The sequence below is a fragment of the Vanessa atalanta genome, chromosome 2 (assembly GCF_905147765.1).
Source record: "Vanessa atalanta chromosome 2, ilVanAtal1.2, whole genome shotgun sequence".
Taxonomy (NCBI): Eukaryota; Metazoa; Arthropoda; class Insecta; order Lepidoptera; family Nymphalidae; genus Vanessa; species Vanessa atalanta.
In genome coordinates this window covers 6,835,156-6,849,829 of record NC_061872.1, presented here as the reverse complement: position 1 = coordinate 6,849,829, position 14,674 = coordinate 6,835,156, and the positions used below count along the sequence as shown (strand labels likewise).

Below are 14,674 nucleotides of genomic sequence, written 5' to 3'. Positions count from 1 at the left end.
ATACTGCCTTTGCCAGTAAGATCAGAAATAAGAAAAAATTGTAGAAAGTTCTATCGTAAAAGTAATTTAAATCTACAATGTTCAGTTCTAGAAATGTTCAGTATTGAAGAAACTGACTTCCCTGAATATCTTGAATATATCCTCTCAGATATTTATAATTTAATTATGCAAATAGGCGCTGAAGTATAGGGCATTTTTGCTGCCACTTTCCAAATGCGACTTCAGTGTTTCATATCCTGCGTCGAATCAAAATCACAAGAGGACCGAAATGTACCGTCATTCGCCTGTTTTTTGTTCAATATATTTCCAAAATAAGTATGGCGTAACAATGGATTGAAAAAAAATTGGAAAGAGTTTAATGATTCATTTTATTTGTTAACAATATTGCAATTACGAACATTGCACTTCGGTTTCCTTGTATCAAAAAACGGAGAATCCAATTATCATATCATAAATCCGAAAAAGGTCCGAAAATCGGTAAATTCAGGTGTAAATAAAATTAATAATCACGAATAAAAAAACATTATAAAAATTTCTGTATTTTTTATATTAAAAGAATGATATTAAATTAGTAATAAATAAATTAGTTCGTTTGTAATCATTCGGGTTTAGATAAGATGTAAATAACCGTATAACTTTAAGTTGCTCATTATTAGCTTATTAAATTCACAAAATTGTTAATTTTTTACGAATTGAAAAAAGTGTTGTTTAGTTATGGTATTAACCCTGTCTAGATACGTTGGCACCGTAAATAAAAAACATTACCGTTCCTTCCGGTAAAATATGTGACGAGTGGGTGGAACATTTTCCATCAGGTGGTGTATTTGCTGGTCCGTCTATCTACTTTTTGATATATGTATTATATCGTTTGAGACCTTTCATACTGTATATAATTAGGAAAAAAATATTCTGTTGACAACAATTTTGATAACAAATCATTTAATACTAATTCTAAGTCTATAAGAGGATAAAGATTATAAGATCGATTAAATTATGACGAATGGCACCGAAATTACTAGTCACTGTTAGTTGGTATTTTTTAAATATATATAGATGTGAAAGAGAAATTTCTCAAAAGCACGAGATTTGCGGGTATTCCAAATTTTACAATGAGGAAAAGTATATGGTTCGTTCATGAGGCACAAATTCTGATTTTTATCCAGATAAAGTCATATAGATTTAGTCTTTGTTTTGTTATACAGTATTGGGAGTTGAATTATACTTAGGTTTTAAAAGACGCATATTTACTCAAATGTGTAAAGTAATAAATAAAGGGCTTATGTATTTACTTACTTTGTTGGGGTTAATGATATACGTACACGCAAAATATTACCATCTATTTTTGGAAATCTTCGAAGCAGTAAACATACAATTACAAAAATGAGTTTTATTCAGATTTTAATATATAATTTCAGATAAATTGTTTTTTTTTTTTATTTATAAATATATAGCATAGGTTTTAGTTAATAGGAACATGTGACACTTGAGATATGATTTTAGTTAAATAATGTCAGTCACTGCACTGCCCTCGAACGCGCACCAGTATATCAGGCTGGTCGACAAATAAACCATCCACACCCGCGTCTAGAAATGCTTTAATTTCACTTTCAAGATCACCAAATGCGATAGATGAATTATTACTTTGGAACTCTTTTGGCAGGTATACATTTTCTGCTCGAAAAGTCCATGGATGAACTTCAAGGCCCGCAGCATGAGCATCTTTTACAAAATTTGTTGGCGAACCCAAATTATTCGCTAAATTTCGAGGAATAATATAGCTCTTTTGTGGTCCTACAGCTGCAGCATATTCAGCTACATTCGCAAGTCCCTTTGGAGTTGCCATTTTAGCATAAGTAAGGCAAGTACCAAGTTCAGCTTGATCAAACGGTCTTGCTGTCGGAGCCCCATATAATTGCAAAAGCCGAAGATTTGTAAGTTTTTTTAGCTTTTTTAAATTGCTGACTTCAAATGATTGTATATAAACCGGATCATTTTTCTCAGTATAGCCGTTTCTATGAAATATGTCTACTACTTTTGGTTCCATCGCTAATCCTAGGTTTTGGAAATGCAAGCCATATTTCAATTCTGGATAAATTCCAATTGTACGATTTTCACTTATTTCTAGGGCCTTTACTAGATCAATTATTTCTTGGAATGTTGGTATGTCGTAGGCTTTATCCAGTCTTGCATTTCCCGGCCGTATGATTGGTATTGGCTCTGTGGCTCTCAATGTTTTTATTTCTGCTAGTGTAAAGTCTTCTGAAAACCAACCTGTAACAGTTTTTCCACTCACATTTTGGGTACGATAACGTTGAGCAAATTCAGGACGTTGGGAAACATCAGAAGTATGGCCCAGTTCATTTTCATGGCGTGAGATTAAATGTCCGTCACTAGTCATCACTAAGTCGGGCTCGACGTAATCGGCTCCCATTGTTATTGCCAGGGCATAGGCACCAAGTGTGTGTTCAGGTACATAGCCACTAGCACCTCTATGGGCTACAACTACTGGTTTGCAATCATCAGCACCACGTCTTTTTAAATTCAAATCGGAAAACGATGTAGCGTTTACAATATTAAAGACGAGAACCTCAACAAGGAGTAATATAACACGTCTTTTTTCCTTCATGGTTGAATTTATACTAAGTTATCATGAATATAATAATAAAGATAAAACGAATATATTCAATCTGGTCTTAAAATTAAAAATACGCAAATTGATTAAGCTCTTTGTAATTTCTGATTATGTTATTGAATTTATTCTTTGCTGAATGAACGTAATTAGTTTTGTATTTAAAACGAACAGTTGATTTAATTTTGGTAAATCGCAGATAGCCATATTAAAAGGCAGTTATTATGAAATCACAGAGATCAATATTATATTTTTGTGTTGATTAATTTTATCTTTATGTTACGGGAAATTGTTAATTAATATATTTTAAATGTTATTAATTTATATATCTAGTTTGTTTATCATTAATCCTTCGTTAATTCTTTACAAAATGATAATTTGTATAGTCAAGCAAAACAATTTTTGTTGAACGATAATGGAAAAAAATGTCTGCATTCTATATCGTCATATATGTTTTGTTATATTAACCGGCTAGTAGTATGACTCCTCTCCACCTGATGGTAAGTGGTAGTGGAGTCTAAACGCGAAGACGGCAACTACAGTCAAGGAGAATGAACTGCAATAGTCGCCCTCGCCATGCCGGCACGCAAGATGCCTCTTCATGCCTCATTTGAGGGAACCCAGCGTATAAGAGGAGGGGAACACTTATGCTGGTAGAGAATTCCAGTTTTTGGCGGTGCGACACAGAAAAGAGTTGCCGAATTTCTTCGTTGTGCGTTTACTTGGCGCTAGGGCTTTGTGCAACCGCCCACTTATACATGTATATTCTACCTCTAAGCAACAATAATTAGTATTACAGTCTTCTGGTTTAAAGGGCGAGTGAGCCAGTGCAACTACATGCACCAACAGCTGGTCACATTGGCGTTGCAAGGAATGGTTAAAATTTCATACTCAACAAGCGCATATTAAGTCATTGAATCGATATTATGGGTTTCCAAGAAATCAAAAGGAAATTGTGGTAACGTTTAACTAGTTTTAAATATAATTTTATCAACTATTCTTATAAGTACATGACTATTTAGAATTTAGTATAAATTATTGTTGAAAAGTAAAATAAAATTTGTGAAGATATTTTTTTTAATATTTGTCATTTGTACAATAAAATAGTTGCAATTCCAATAACTATAGCGACCTCAGATATACTATTGAGAAAATAGGACCGATTTAAAGAAACAAGACTATTTAGCTTAAACACAAATTAAAATAATATGTTTAATGCGATATTTAAAGTTTTACACTAAAGGTCGGTTTGTGATTGTTAACAAAAATGTATTGGTGAGTTTCTCAAGTGTTGTTATAAATGATAAAACTTAGGCTAATCAAGGGTTGACGGATATGTTATTTATTTACGGTCTTACTATGTACTCGTAAAAGCGTTGCTTAATTAAAATTAGATTTTTCTCTTTCTGTAATCTTTGAATTGTCATTCAGAAGAAGATAATACAATCTCTTTTAATGATTAACCAAAATAACATTAACATTATTCTAATACTGTGAAATACGTTCTTATATGGAATAACAGTAAAGAACTATAATATTATATACATTTATTGTTAATGTATTAATTAGACGATTCAAATATTTTAAAAGCAATGTTACTTAATATTAATCATGTTTGCTTTTGTTCATATTCGATGCTACATTTGTATCAAAAATGCTTCGTTCGAATGATTGAATTGAAACTTTTGTTAATCTTTACGCGAGTGCAGCAACTGCTGCAACTGTGTCTGCCGTAATACCATTGACTAACGTAGAATCGAATCAGATTATTAATATTTACAGAAAAATAATATAATATTAGCTAGTATTTAAGTATAAATTGCATACTACATAAAATCGGTCGGCTTATAAGCATGGGCCTCGTAGCCGTACGGCAATGTCCGGCTGATCTGAGAAAAGTCCATCAATTCCAGCCTCAATAAACTTTCGCAGTTCACCCATTAAGTCACCGGAAGCAGATTTTGCTGGATTGTCACTCTGAAATTCCTTAGGCAAGTAAGTGTTTTCAGCACGGAATGTATAAGGGTGCACTTTTAGACCGACTGCATGAGCATCTTCGACAAAGCTGGTAGGCTCGCCGAGAGTGTTATCCTCGTTACGGGGAATTATGAAGCTCTTGTCTGGACCAACTGCTGCAGCATATTTTGCAACTTCAGCTAATCCTTCCGGAGTAGACATATTGCCATACGTAAGGCTGGTATTAAGCAAAGCTTGATCTGCTGGTTGGAGGGATTTGTCACTTTCGAATAATTGCAGTAGTCTAAGATTAGTTAGTTTCTTTAATTCTTTCAAATTGTTTACTTCAAATGATTGAATGTAAACCGGAGAGTTGGAATCTAAATATCCATTTCTATGGAATGTATTGACGACAAGCTCTTCCATTGGCAAACCTATATTACTGAAGTGACTACTATGTTTTATTTCAGGATAAATACCAATTGTTCGTCGTTGACTTCTTTGCATACCTTTTACAAGATCAATAATTTCTTGGAAAGTAGCGATTTGAAAAGCGCCGTCCATTCGTGCATTGCCTGGTCTTATATCCGGTATACGTTCAACGGCTCTCAAAGTTTTAATTTCAGCTAGGGTAAAGTCCTCCGTGAACCAACCACTAATTTCGGTTCCATCAACTGTCTGAGTCCGGTGACGATTGGCAAACTCTGGATGACTCGCAACATCTGTAGTTAATCCTAGTACATTGTCATGTCTTGATATTAGATGTCCGTCTTTTGTCATTACAAGATCAGGTTCAACGTAGTCAGCTCCCATTGTTATAGCGAGGGCATATGACCCAAGCGTATGTTCTGGTACATAACCACTTGCGCCTCGATGTGCAATAATAACCGGTGAACAAGAATCAGGTCCATTGTTGATGGATTTGGTTGGATCCGACGCAATGGGAGTTGCAAATGCTACCGTTAAGCCTCCAATCACAAGAAGCACAACTACTCCAGTTAGACTTAACGCTTTTCCTTTAGTCTGAAAAAGTAAGTTGTTTTATATTAGAATTTTTTTTTACATAACAATTGATTACTATAGTTTTTTTGTTGTTTATATAATCATTATTACTTGTATAAAATGCATAAAAATTATAAAATAATTTTGTAATCACGCTTATGACCTCGAATTTGTTGCAGTAGGTGCACAAGGTTACATTATTTACTAAACGATTAATTTGTTAGATAGACATTAATTACTAAATAAATCAACAAAATTACATTGACATAATAAATAGAAAGCTAAAATATTTTCTTATATTTATTTAAAAATTTTGTAAAATACAATAACTTACCATTTTCCACTCAAATAACATGCAACTCGTAAAGAAAACAAAGATTCACGAATTATTATCTGTCGAGTACCTCCTTAAAATATTTACAGGCGCGTAATAAAATGTTTAGTTCTTATTTCCGCGCTATAAGTTTTATTATTTTTTGTTTTAAATAAAACCACACATCTGCTATTTGCCGTCACATGAGATAAAATGAGTTGAGGTTGGTAAAATAATAAGGAAAGTGTCGATGAAACTATTACATTGCGATTAAATTATTTTCCTGCTCGTCATTTAATACTTTGTATATTAGCGTAGCAAAACAAATGTATTTTTATATTGATTGCGTTGTTGAAAATATACTTTGTTCTTTGTAAGGATTTAATCTTGTATGTTTCTTGTTAAGTAGTTCACAGACGAGGTCAATATTTTATTGGATAATCACGTAACTTAATTTTTAATGGGTGTATATTTTATTTCTTTCACTAAGTTGAATGACTTCATTGAGACTATTCGTGTCAGTTTTACGTATTTTGTAAATGGTTACGAAATGATAACGCGTAACGAATTGTGAAATCATTAATATTCATATGTTGTGTAGTGTTCGACTTCGGTTTGGGCATACTTTATATGATATATCCTATGTTGTTACGATTACAAGTTTTTTATTTTTTATGATGGTAGTCGAGCAAATGTCACGTGATGTAAAATCGTCTTCGGCCCAAACCAAGTTTTCTGCACTACCGCTACCAACGAACCACTTCTCATGTCGCAATTACGCCAATAACGGAAATTATATTATGAATCTAAAGTGATATACCAATTATACCGGTAATTTTATTGGTTCACCATTTTCATTGTCCTTAGAATATCTGGAAAGTGGATGGTAAGCTCATTTAGGTACCACCCACTCATCGAGTATTTTGCTGCTAAAAAGCAATACTTACTATTGTTGTTTCCGGTTTCAAGCGTGAGATAGGCCGTGTAACTACTGGTACAAGGGACATAATATCTTAGCTCCCAATGTTGATGGCGCATAGGCGATGTAAGGAATGGTTAGTATTTCTAACGGCGCTAATATCTATGCGCTGTGACCACATAACAGTAGGTGGCTCGGCTGCCTGTCCGTCAACTTATCATATTAAAGAAAACTTAACACCACCATCAGAGGAGTATCATAACTGTTCTCTGCCAAGTGTCAAGTGCTACACCTAATTCTATCTGCAGAAAATAATGTTATTGTCATGATTTATTAAAATAATTTATACTGTTTCGAAGTATTCGTTTACAATATGAATAAGTATCTAATAATATACTAAATTAATTGAGTAGTTATGAAAATTTTAAAATAGTCTTCTCATGTCTTTTGAAATATTTATTCCAGGTTTAATGGCACACGGTCGTTATTCGTTACGCATTTACGAAATATTTGTGAGTTCGCGGTTAAAATAAAAAAAATATATTTCCAGAAAAAAAGATGCATAGTTTAATATAGTAAATTCTTTTTTTGATTGTACATTATTGTTATGTTTAAGATAAGGCAGATAGGTACTTAAGATATTGAATATGACATTCCGTTTGGAGTTAGATAAGACTAAGAATGAATCAAGAACGTGACGCCATGAGATTACTTATTAATTCTGGTGTATATCTCATTAATAAAAAAAGCATGAGATATGCTTGTGTTTCAACACCAGTATGTACCAAAAGTTGTGCGAAATGTCAGCTCAATTGGTTCGGTTAGAAATTTGAAATCAGTTACAATATCTCTATAACAGGTGAAGTTAATTAAATCATAAGCTGTTCTATTTCACAACATAATTGACATTTATGTTAAATTCTTTTCGAATAGATGATTGAGTAACAAACAGACACACAAACCAACTTATACCATTACTGAGGCGTCTTGAGGTTGATGCGTGACGGACTTGTGATTATCACTACGTGCGCACGCGGATTTACCCAAAGGTGGTTTACGTGATTTATTTCGTTCAATGATTCTTCTATGTGAATTTTATACTAGTTTATCATTTCATTTATACTGATAGCACGTTCATGTGGAAGGCTCAAAATATTGTAGTACTTTTTGTCTATTATTGTTACCAATAATTTAAAAGCAAATTCCCTGTTTGAAGTGGTCATCTCCGCTGTCGAACTCGGCCCTGGAGATTTATATAAATTGATATCTATTCTCACGACCGATGAAATTTTAGATATTATGTCCCGTGTCTATAAATAAACCATGTAACGCAACCATTAATTTAATATATTTTATATATTAATAGCGTAAGCCGATATTTGTCCCTGTGATTATGTGACGATATCTGCATATAAAAATTAGGTTATGGTCACATTTTGAAGAGCTCCAGCCGTAGATTGCAATTTAGTTAAGTAAATTGTTGCCTGACGCCAATATTAAAAACGCTTATTCTAATAGGATGATTTTATTACACTAACCTCGGGAACTGACATGTTATGTCCTTTGTGTCTGTAATTACTGGTTGCTTGTCAGTCGCCTAGATACTACTAAGAGCTCTTCAGGGTGTAAGTACCTATGATATTAATATATATAGACCGAAAAAAATCCTCAGGCTGCTATAACAATATTAACAAATTAAGATGGTGTGACTAATTTCTAATTTGAAGGAAAATTACACAATCCACATATTAGGTATTACTATCTTTATTATTAGTGCAGTTGTAAATACATAGTTGCATGGCTTATAAACGTTTTTTTTTTTTTTTATATTTGAACTCTCTTAATGAACTTCTTGTCTCTGTTATGAAATAGTTTTTATCTGTAACAAAATGTTGATATTTTAAACGTAACTAGTATAAACGTTATTGCACTGTAAATATGTTTATTAAAAACGTATAGATCCCCCGAGGCAGACAAAACAACCCCGTTTGTTGACACACAGATTTGATAAACTAGGGCTGCCGCCTAAAAAAATGCCGCATTTATATAAACTTTAAAAATAATAATAATATTTAATATATACATAATCCAAAAGTTCTTTGCGGTTATAAATTACAAATGCAATTTAGTTGTACATATTGTCTTTGACTTATACTATTGTCTGACTATTTGACGGGACTAAATTATATACTTACTATCTTTTTCAACTCCATTTGTAAGAAAGAGAAAACAATAAGCTCTTATCAAAATAGTGTATAATGGAATCATATTAAATCAGTTCTATTTACCGTAATCTTACTCACATGCCATTGGTGTTATGGTAAAAAATACTTAACAATAAATCAAAATAAGTACACCCGACGTATAATGTTATCATTGTTTTATTTAAGTATATCTTGTGTTTGTTTATTTATCTGTGTAAACACGGAAGAAAAAAGACTGATTTGTTTTTTGTAATATTGGTACAGTACATTCATTTTTTATTGCTTGTTTAATTAGAGATGTCATTGATATAGCTCGATACCTTAATATTCTACTGATTAACAAAAGCAGATTTTAATCTAATCCTTGCGGCTATTATCGTACCTACCACCACCATTAACAGCATTACCAACAGGTACCATCAAGTATACAATTATTGGGTACAATATTTCTGATATTTATCTGTAAAATAAAAAATAAATACGTATTAAAGTTAAAGTACAGTTGAATGCCCTATTCGAGGGAGTTTAAAAGATCCCTCGGCGCCGGATCCCTTGCAAAATTCGTTTGTTTTTTCCACCTACCCTTCACTACGTGGCATCATCTAATCCCAGCAGATCGAATTAATAAAGTTTGTCGTTAATCATTATCGTAAGCTGCGAATACGGAATTAGACATTGATTACAGCAAGGGTGAATGGTTAAGTCGAGTTTATTAGCCAACAAGATTTACTGTGGAATAAAAAAGTTGATTATTTTTTGATTTAGAGGACTTAGGACCGTACAACAAAAACCAATAACAGAACCCTATTATTAAAAAGACAATGCATCAGTATTAACTGAATTATAAAAACATCCCTTAATATTAAAGTTATCAATCTATTATCAAAACTATAAAGATTATTAATATAAAAAAATGGAAACCAATATGTTTTTATTTCATATGGGTGGCAGACTGACAAATAGGCCACCTGATGATGAGTCGTCATCTTAAATCGCCAATGTGTCAGTAATCTTGAATACTTGATGTTAGGTATGTTGTGCATGTACCTAGTTACACTGGCTCACTTACTATTTAAACTGGAACACAATAATACTAAGTTGCTTGCTTGCTTGTTCGGCAGTATAATATATTCGTTTCGAGCCGAGATGGTCCAGTGGTTAGAACGCGTGCATCTTAACCGATGATTGCGGGTTCAGCCCCGGCAAGCACCACTGAACTTCCAATTTATGTTTATAATTCATCTCGTGCTCGGCGGTGAAATAAAACATCTTTAGGAATCCTGCATGTGTCTAAATAAAGAAATTCTGCCACATATATATCCACCAATCCGTATTGGAACAGCGTGGTAGAATTAGCTCTAAACCTCCTCAAAGGGAGAGGAGGCCTTAGCTCAGTTGTTACTGTTGTCGGTAGAATATGTGATGAGTGAGTGGTACCTGGGCTAGCTTGTACAAAGCCCTACCAGAAAAAATTAAATAAAGATTGAATTATATAAAATAATTTATTAAGCTTGTGTACAAGAAACGGACTAGTGTACAAGATTGTTAGTGACAGAAACCATTATTGTTTTTTATTATTAATAGTAATAGAACATTAAAGTTATCTTGTTTAATAAAAGGAATGCTTTGTTAGTAAGAATATGAAAGTTTCATATGAATCCGAATTGTAGTTCTCTCGTGATAAAAAAAAATAAGTTAATGGAAATAATAAAAGCGGAGAAGATCGCTAATCTTTTAATTTAATCTAATTTTTGGTGTACAACACCTCTTTATAATATTGGTATGATTTAAATAGTATTTTTTTTTTACTATAGATACATTCACTCAAAAATAATAACTGACATCGTACTACAGTCGTAAAATGTTGAATACTGATTTACACATTGATACACTATTTTGTTACGTGGACCATTTCAACGTTATATTTATGCCATTGTCAATTCTGACATTTCACGAGCATGTTCTGCTGTGACTTTCGAGTTTGTTCTACCAGCACCAGAGATTGTACAAAAATAAAGCACTAATTTAACTATTTAATTCAAGAAAATTAAAAAGTAGAATTTGAAATCATCTTTATTAAAATTCAAATTTTGCATTTACAATGCAGTTTTAGTGGTCAAGTTATAGGTAACCATATACAATCTATGTATAGATAATATTTGTTAACAAATGCCATCTAAATAACTTGCAACAATTGTATTAGATCGCACACAATTAATTTACTTTCCTTTCCCACAGTTACAAGTGTTTGTGGCAAATCTAATTATATAGGGGACAAAAATTCGAACTAGTTGCTCCCAGAGGAATCTCTTCACGGGCTCCCTTTCGTAACAGGGTTATTTCATTTAGCTTTATACAATATAAAGTACTTTTGTTGTTCTTAAAGGGTTACCCATTACTGCCCATTAATTTATAATTTAATAAAGAAACTTTTCAGAAATAAACTTATCTAATAATGTATATGTGTTCTGAAATAATGAATATATATATAGATAATTATTGTAATTAGTCCACGGTACATCACTAATAAATATATTTAAATATGTTGTGAAATGTACTTCTTCGCTTAATATTTCCTGATATGTTATGTTCTTACTTAATATTTTTTTAAAGTTACATTTTTTTGCGTTTATAATATTTAAAAATATTATTATGTCATTAGGATACAATTATTATTGTTGGACAATTATGATAATAATATTAATTTTGGTTTTCATTACTTTTTTTATATTATTAGTACACTCTATTTATCTCCTTGTCTTACTATGTAGGTAATATGACAAGAAATTGTGGCTCGTTGTATATTAGTAATAGAATATCATGATCTCAAATAATTAATAAAAGTACTTAATCATCAATCAGTCCTCTTTTATTTTCGCCTTTGTGATAAATGAGTGTTCATTTAAGTTTTTTTTTATTAATAAATATTTTAACAAAAATAATTTATTTGATTATGGCCAACGCGAAAAAATTGTACGCTTTGGGCTACAAATAAATTATTTGATACAGAAGTGATTCGGTTAAGTGGATAATAGCCGGGTTGGTCATCCAGGGAGGAGCAGCCCCGCCTACGAATATTAAGATCCTTTTATTTTTTTAAAAAAGGATCGCTTAAGTATTTGAGTAAACATTCCAATAAATAAAAGGTTATAAATGTCTCTAGATCAAAGTACTTAATTTGAAAGAGATGTTCATAAATTGACGAGACTTCGTAGTAACAGCTATTATTTTACAAAACTGAATTAGTGCTATAAAATATAATGTTATTTTTAGGTCTATAGAATTAATCTTATAATTTTAGTAAAAAGTTTTTATATCGTATGTCGCATTCTAATAGTTTTCGTAGCTCTATATAATAAATTATATAAAAATATATACCATATTGTATATATGTATATATATTTGTATATCACCAATATACTTTAACACGGATTGACTGATTACCATGAAACCTAGTACCTATATATGTTTATTCTAGAAGTTTTTTTTTATACTATTCACTTTATCTCACTAGCCGCTAGATGGCGCTACATCACATAAACTTAAGATCGTTTTATTAGCCATGACAATGCATACACAAGCAGGATAACGTCTGCCAGGTTTTGCTAGTATTCCAGAAGGTAGAATCATTTAGAATTATAAGTATTTATTTAGAATCTTTTTGTAATTGACGAGTTATCAGATGAACAAAGTGCTTACCACTTTGTTTTTACAAGCTTTTGTGCAAGTCCGTCTGGGTAGGTACCACCCACTGGGTGTTATAAGGTATTCAGTATTGTTTGTTCCGGTTTGAAGGGTTAGTGAGCCAGTGTAACTACAAGCACAAGGGACATAACATCTTAATTCCCAAGGTTGGTGGCGCATTGGCGATGTAAGGAATAGTTAATATTTCTTAAAGCCCAATTGCGGATGAGCGGTGGTGGTATCATCCAGTGACTTATTTGCTAGTCCGGCTACCTATATCATTAAAAAATGTTTATAATTCATTATGCTTCGCGGTGAAAGATGCATTGGAGCAAGAGCAAGGTGGAATAATGTCAGAGACATTACATCTAAGTCCATCAGGTGGACACGCTGATTTTGTACTATACTTTAACAGACTACGGATGATAAAACGCGGAATAATAATAACAAAGTCCTGAGAGGACTTCAGATAAAGTAACCAATCAAAAAGAGTATTCAATTTCGAGGAGATAGTTTGCACAGGGGTAAGTCGACACGATTGGACATTTTTGTTTGAATCTGGACCTAAAGGATCTGTAATAAGCAATTAGACCGACGATTCAGGTGTATTTATATAATGCAAAGTAAATTTTTCGGGATATTTTTTTTTGGTATATTTGTTGACAACTGCCATACCATCTGAAACATGTAAAACGAATTTCTAAATTATTATTGAGTTCGCTAATAAGACATTGAAATCTGTAGGTTAGAGGTTGTAACCTTAGAAAATAATAACCCAGATAAAAAGTCGGTACATTAAATCAAATATTACAAATAAAAGGTTTTATATATATAAAATCGACTTAGAGTCGTTATCGTATAAGAATCAAAATACATTGAAGCAACTTCGTCTAGCAATTTACTTTACTAGTTGTGCCTCTATAAATGTTATTAGAGCTCAATAGTTAAGCTATCGGTCAATCGCCGATGCCTACAATCGTAAAGATCGACACGAGCTACAACAATAACAATTATATTAACAAAAAAACCGCTTTCTTATGAGAGAGCGTGTCGAAAGCACCAATAGACTAAATTAAAATTACTTATAATGTTAAAGGCGTGGATTATTAATTTATCCGACATTGTCCCGATAGAAAAACATTATGAATAGAATTGATGAAATTAAACTCAAAGTAGTGTGGTCATCGATAGAAGCCATTGAACCACGTTCTTAGTTTACAATTCGATATTTGAATTTATTTATAAACATGACAATTGTAATAACTGGTAATGCCAAGGCTTTTTTTTCAGATTAGATATATAATCTTTTTGCAGTCAAATATATTTATTGAAATTTTTATTTTTATTCTGAGGACGAATAAGTAAGAAGTTGTATAAAAACTATCAAATTAATAGACCCCATCGCAAACTATCAATCAGTGAATTAAAAATTAATCGATGTTTCATTTTGTCGAACCTTCAAGGTATAAAATTTAAAGACTCCAAAATACTTCATTAGCCGTGACAATTGACTATCAATCATCCTAAAGCTCGCAAAACAATAATCACATTATCATTCTCCCATAATAACAAATGCATCCACGAAATGCATAAAGAATCCGCTTTGTAGTCTTTTTTTATGAAAATAAAGAAATTTTGAAAAATATCGTTCCAAAGCTGCGTCTCGCTCGAAATCGAACAATGTAAACTTATGACCAAACGTATTATTTATTGAAAGCAAGAAAAAAATGAATACGAACGGGCTTGACATATTGTTAAAGGTCCTTATAAAATTATTTGCTATCACGCCATCCGAAGCTTGTTACGAAGAAGCAATCTTCGAAACGAAACAAGACTGGCTCGTCGAATAACGTTTATAAAACGTCATGTCCGACCAATAAAACAATAAAATATATATACATGTATCCGAAACAGTCCGCCGGGTTAATTGATGGACTTCGGTCTTAGGGTAGGTAAGTAATTGTTGT

General features: G+C 32.1%; 2 protein-coding genes across 2 annotated transcripts; both read right to left on the bottom strand.

Moving 5' to 3' along the window:
* Positions 1 to 1,437: 1,437 nt before the first annotated feature.
* LOC125072247 (glycerophosphodiester phosphodiesterase GDPD6-like) lies at positions 1,438 to 2,712 on the bottom strand. The gene has a single exon (XM_047682784.1). It carries the CDS (start codon positions 2,624 to 2,626, stop codon positions 1,511 to 1,513), a length of 1,116 nt encoding a protein of 371 aa, XP_047538740.1. The 5' UTR covers positions 2,627 to 2,712; the 3' UTR covers positions 1,438 to 1,510.
* Positions 2,713 to 3,695: 983 nt separating this feature from the next.
* Positions 3,696 to 6,214, bottom strand: LOC125074725 (glycerophosphodiester phosphodiesterase GDPD5-like). Its single transcript, XM_047686143.1, has 2 exons — positions 5,922 to 6,214; positions 3,696 to 5,608 (listed from the first exon to the last, which is right to left on the bottom strand). The coding sequence occupies exons 1-2, from the start codon at positions 5,940 to 5,942 to the stop codon at positions 4,475 to 4,477; spliced, it is 1,155 nt and encodes a 384-aa protein (XP_047542099.1). The 5' UTR covers positions 5,943 to 6,214; the 3' UTR covers positions 3,696 to 4,474.
* Positions 6,215 to 14,674: the final 8,460 nt, after the last annotated feature.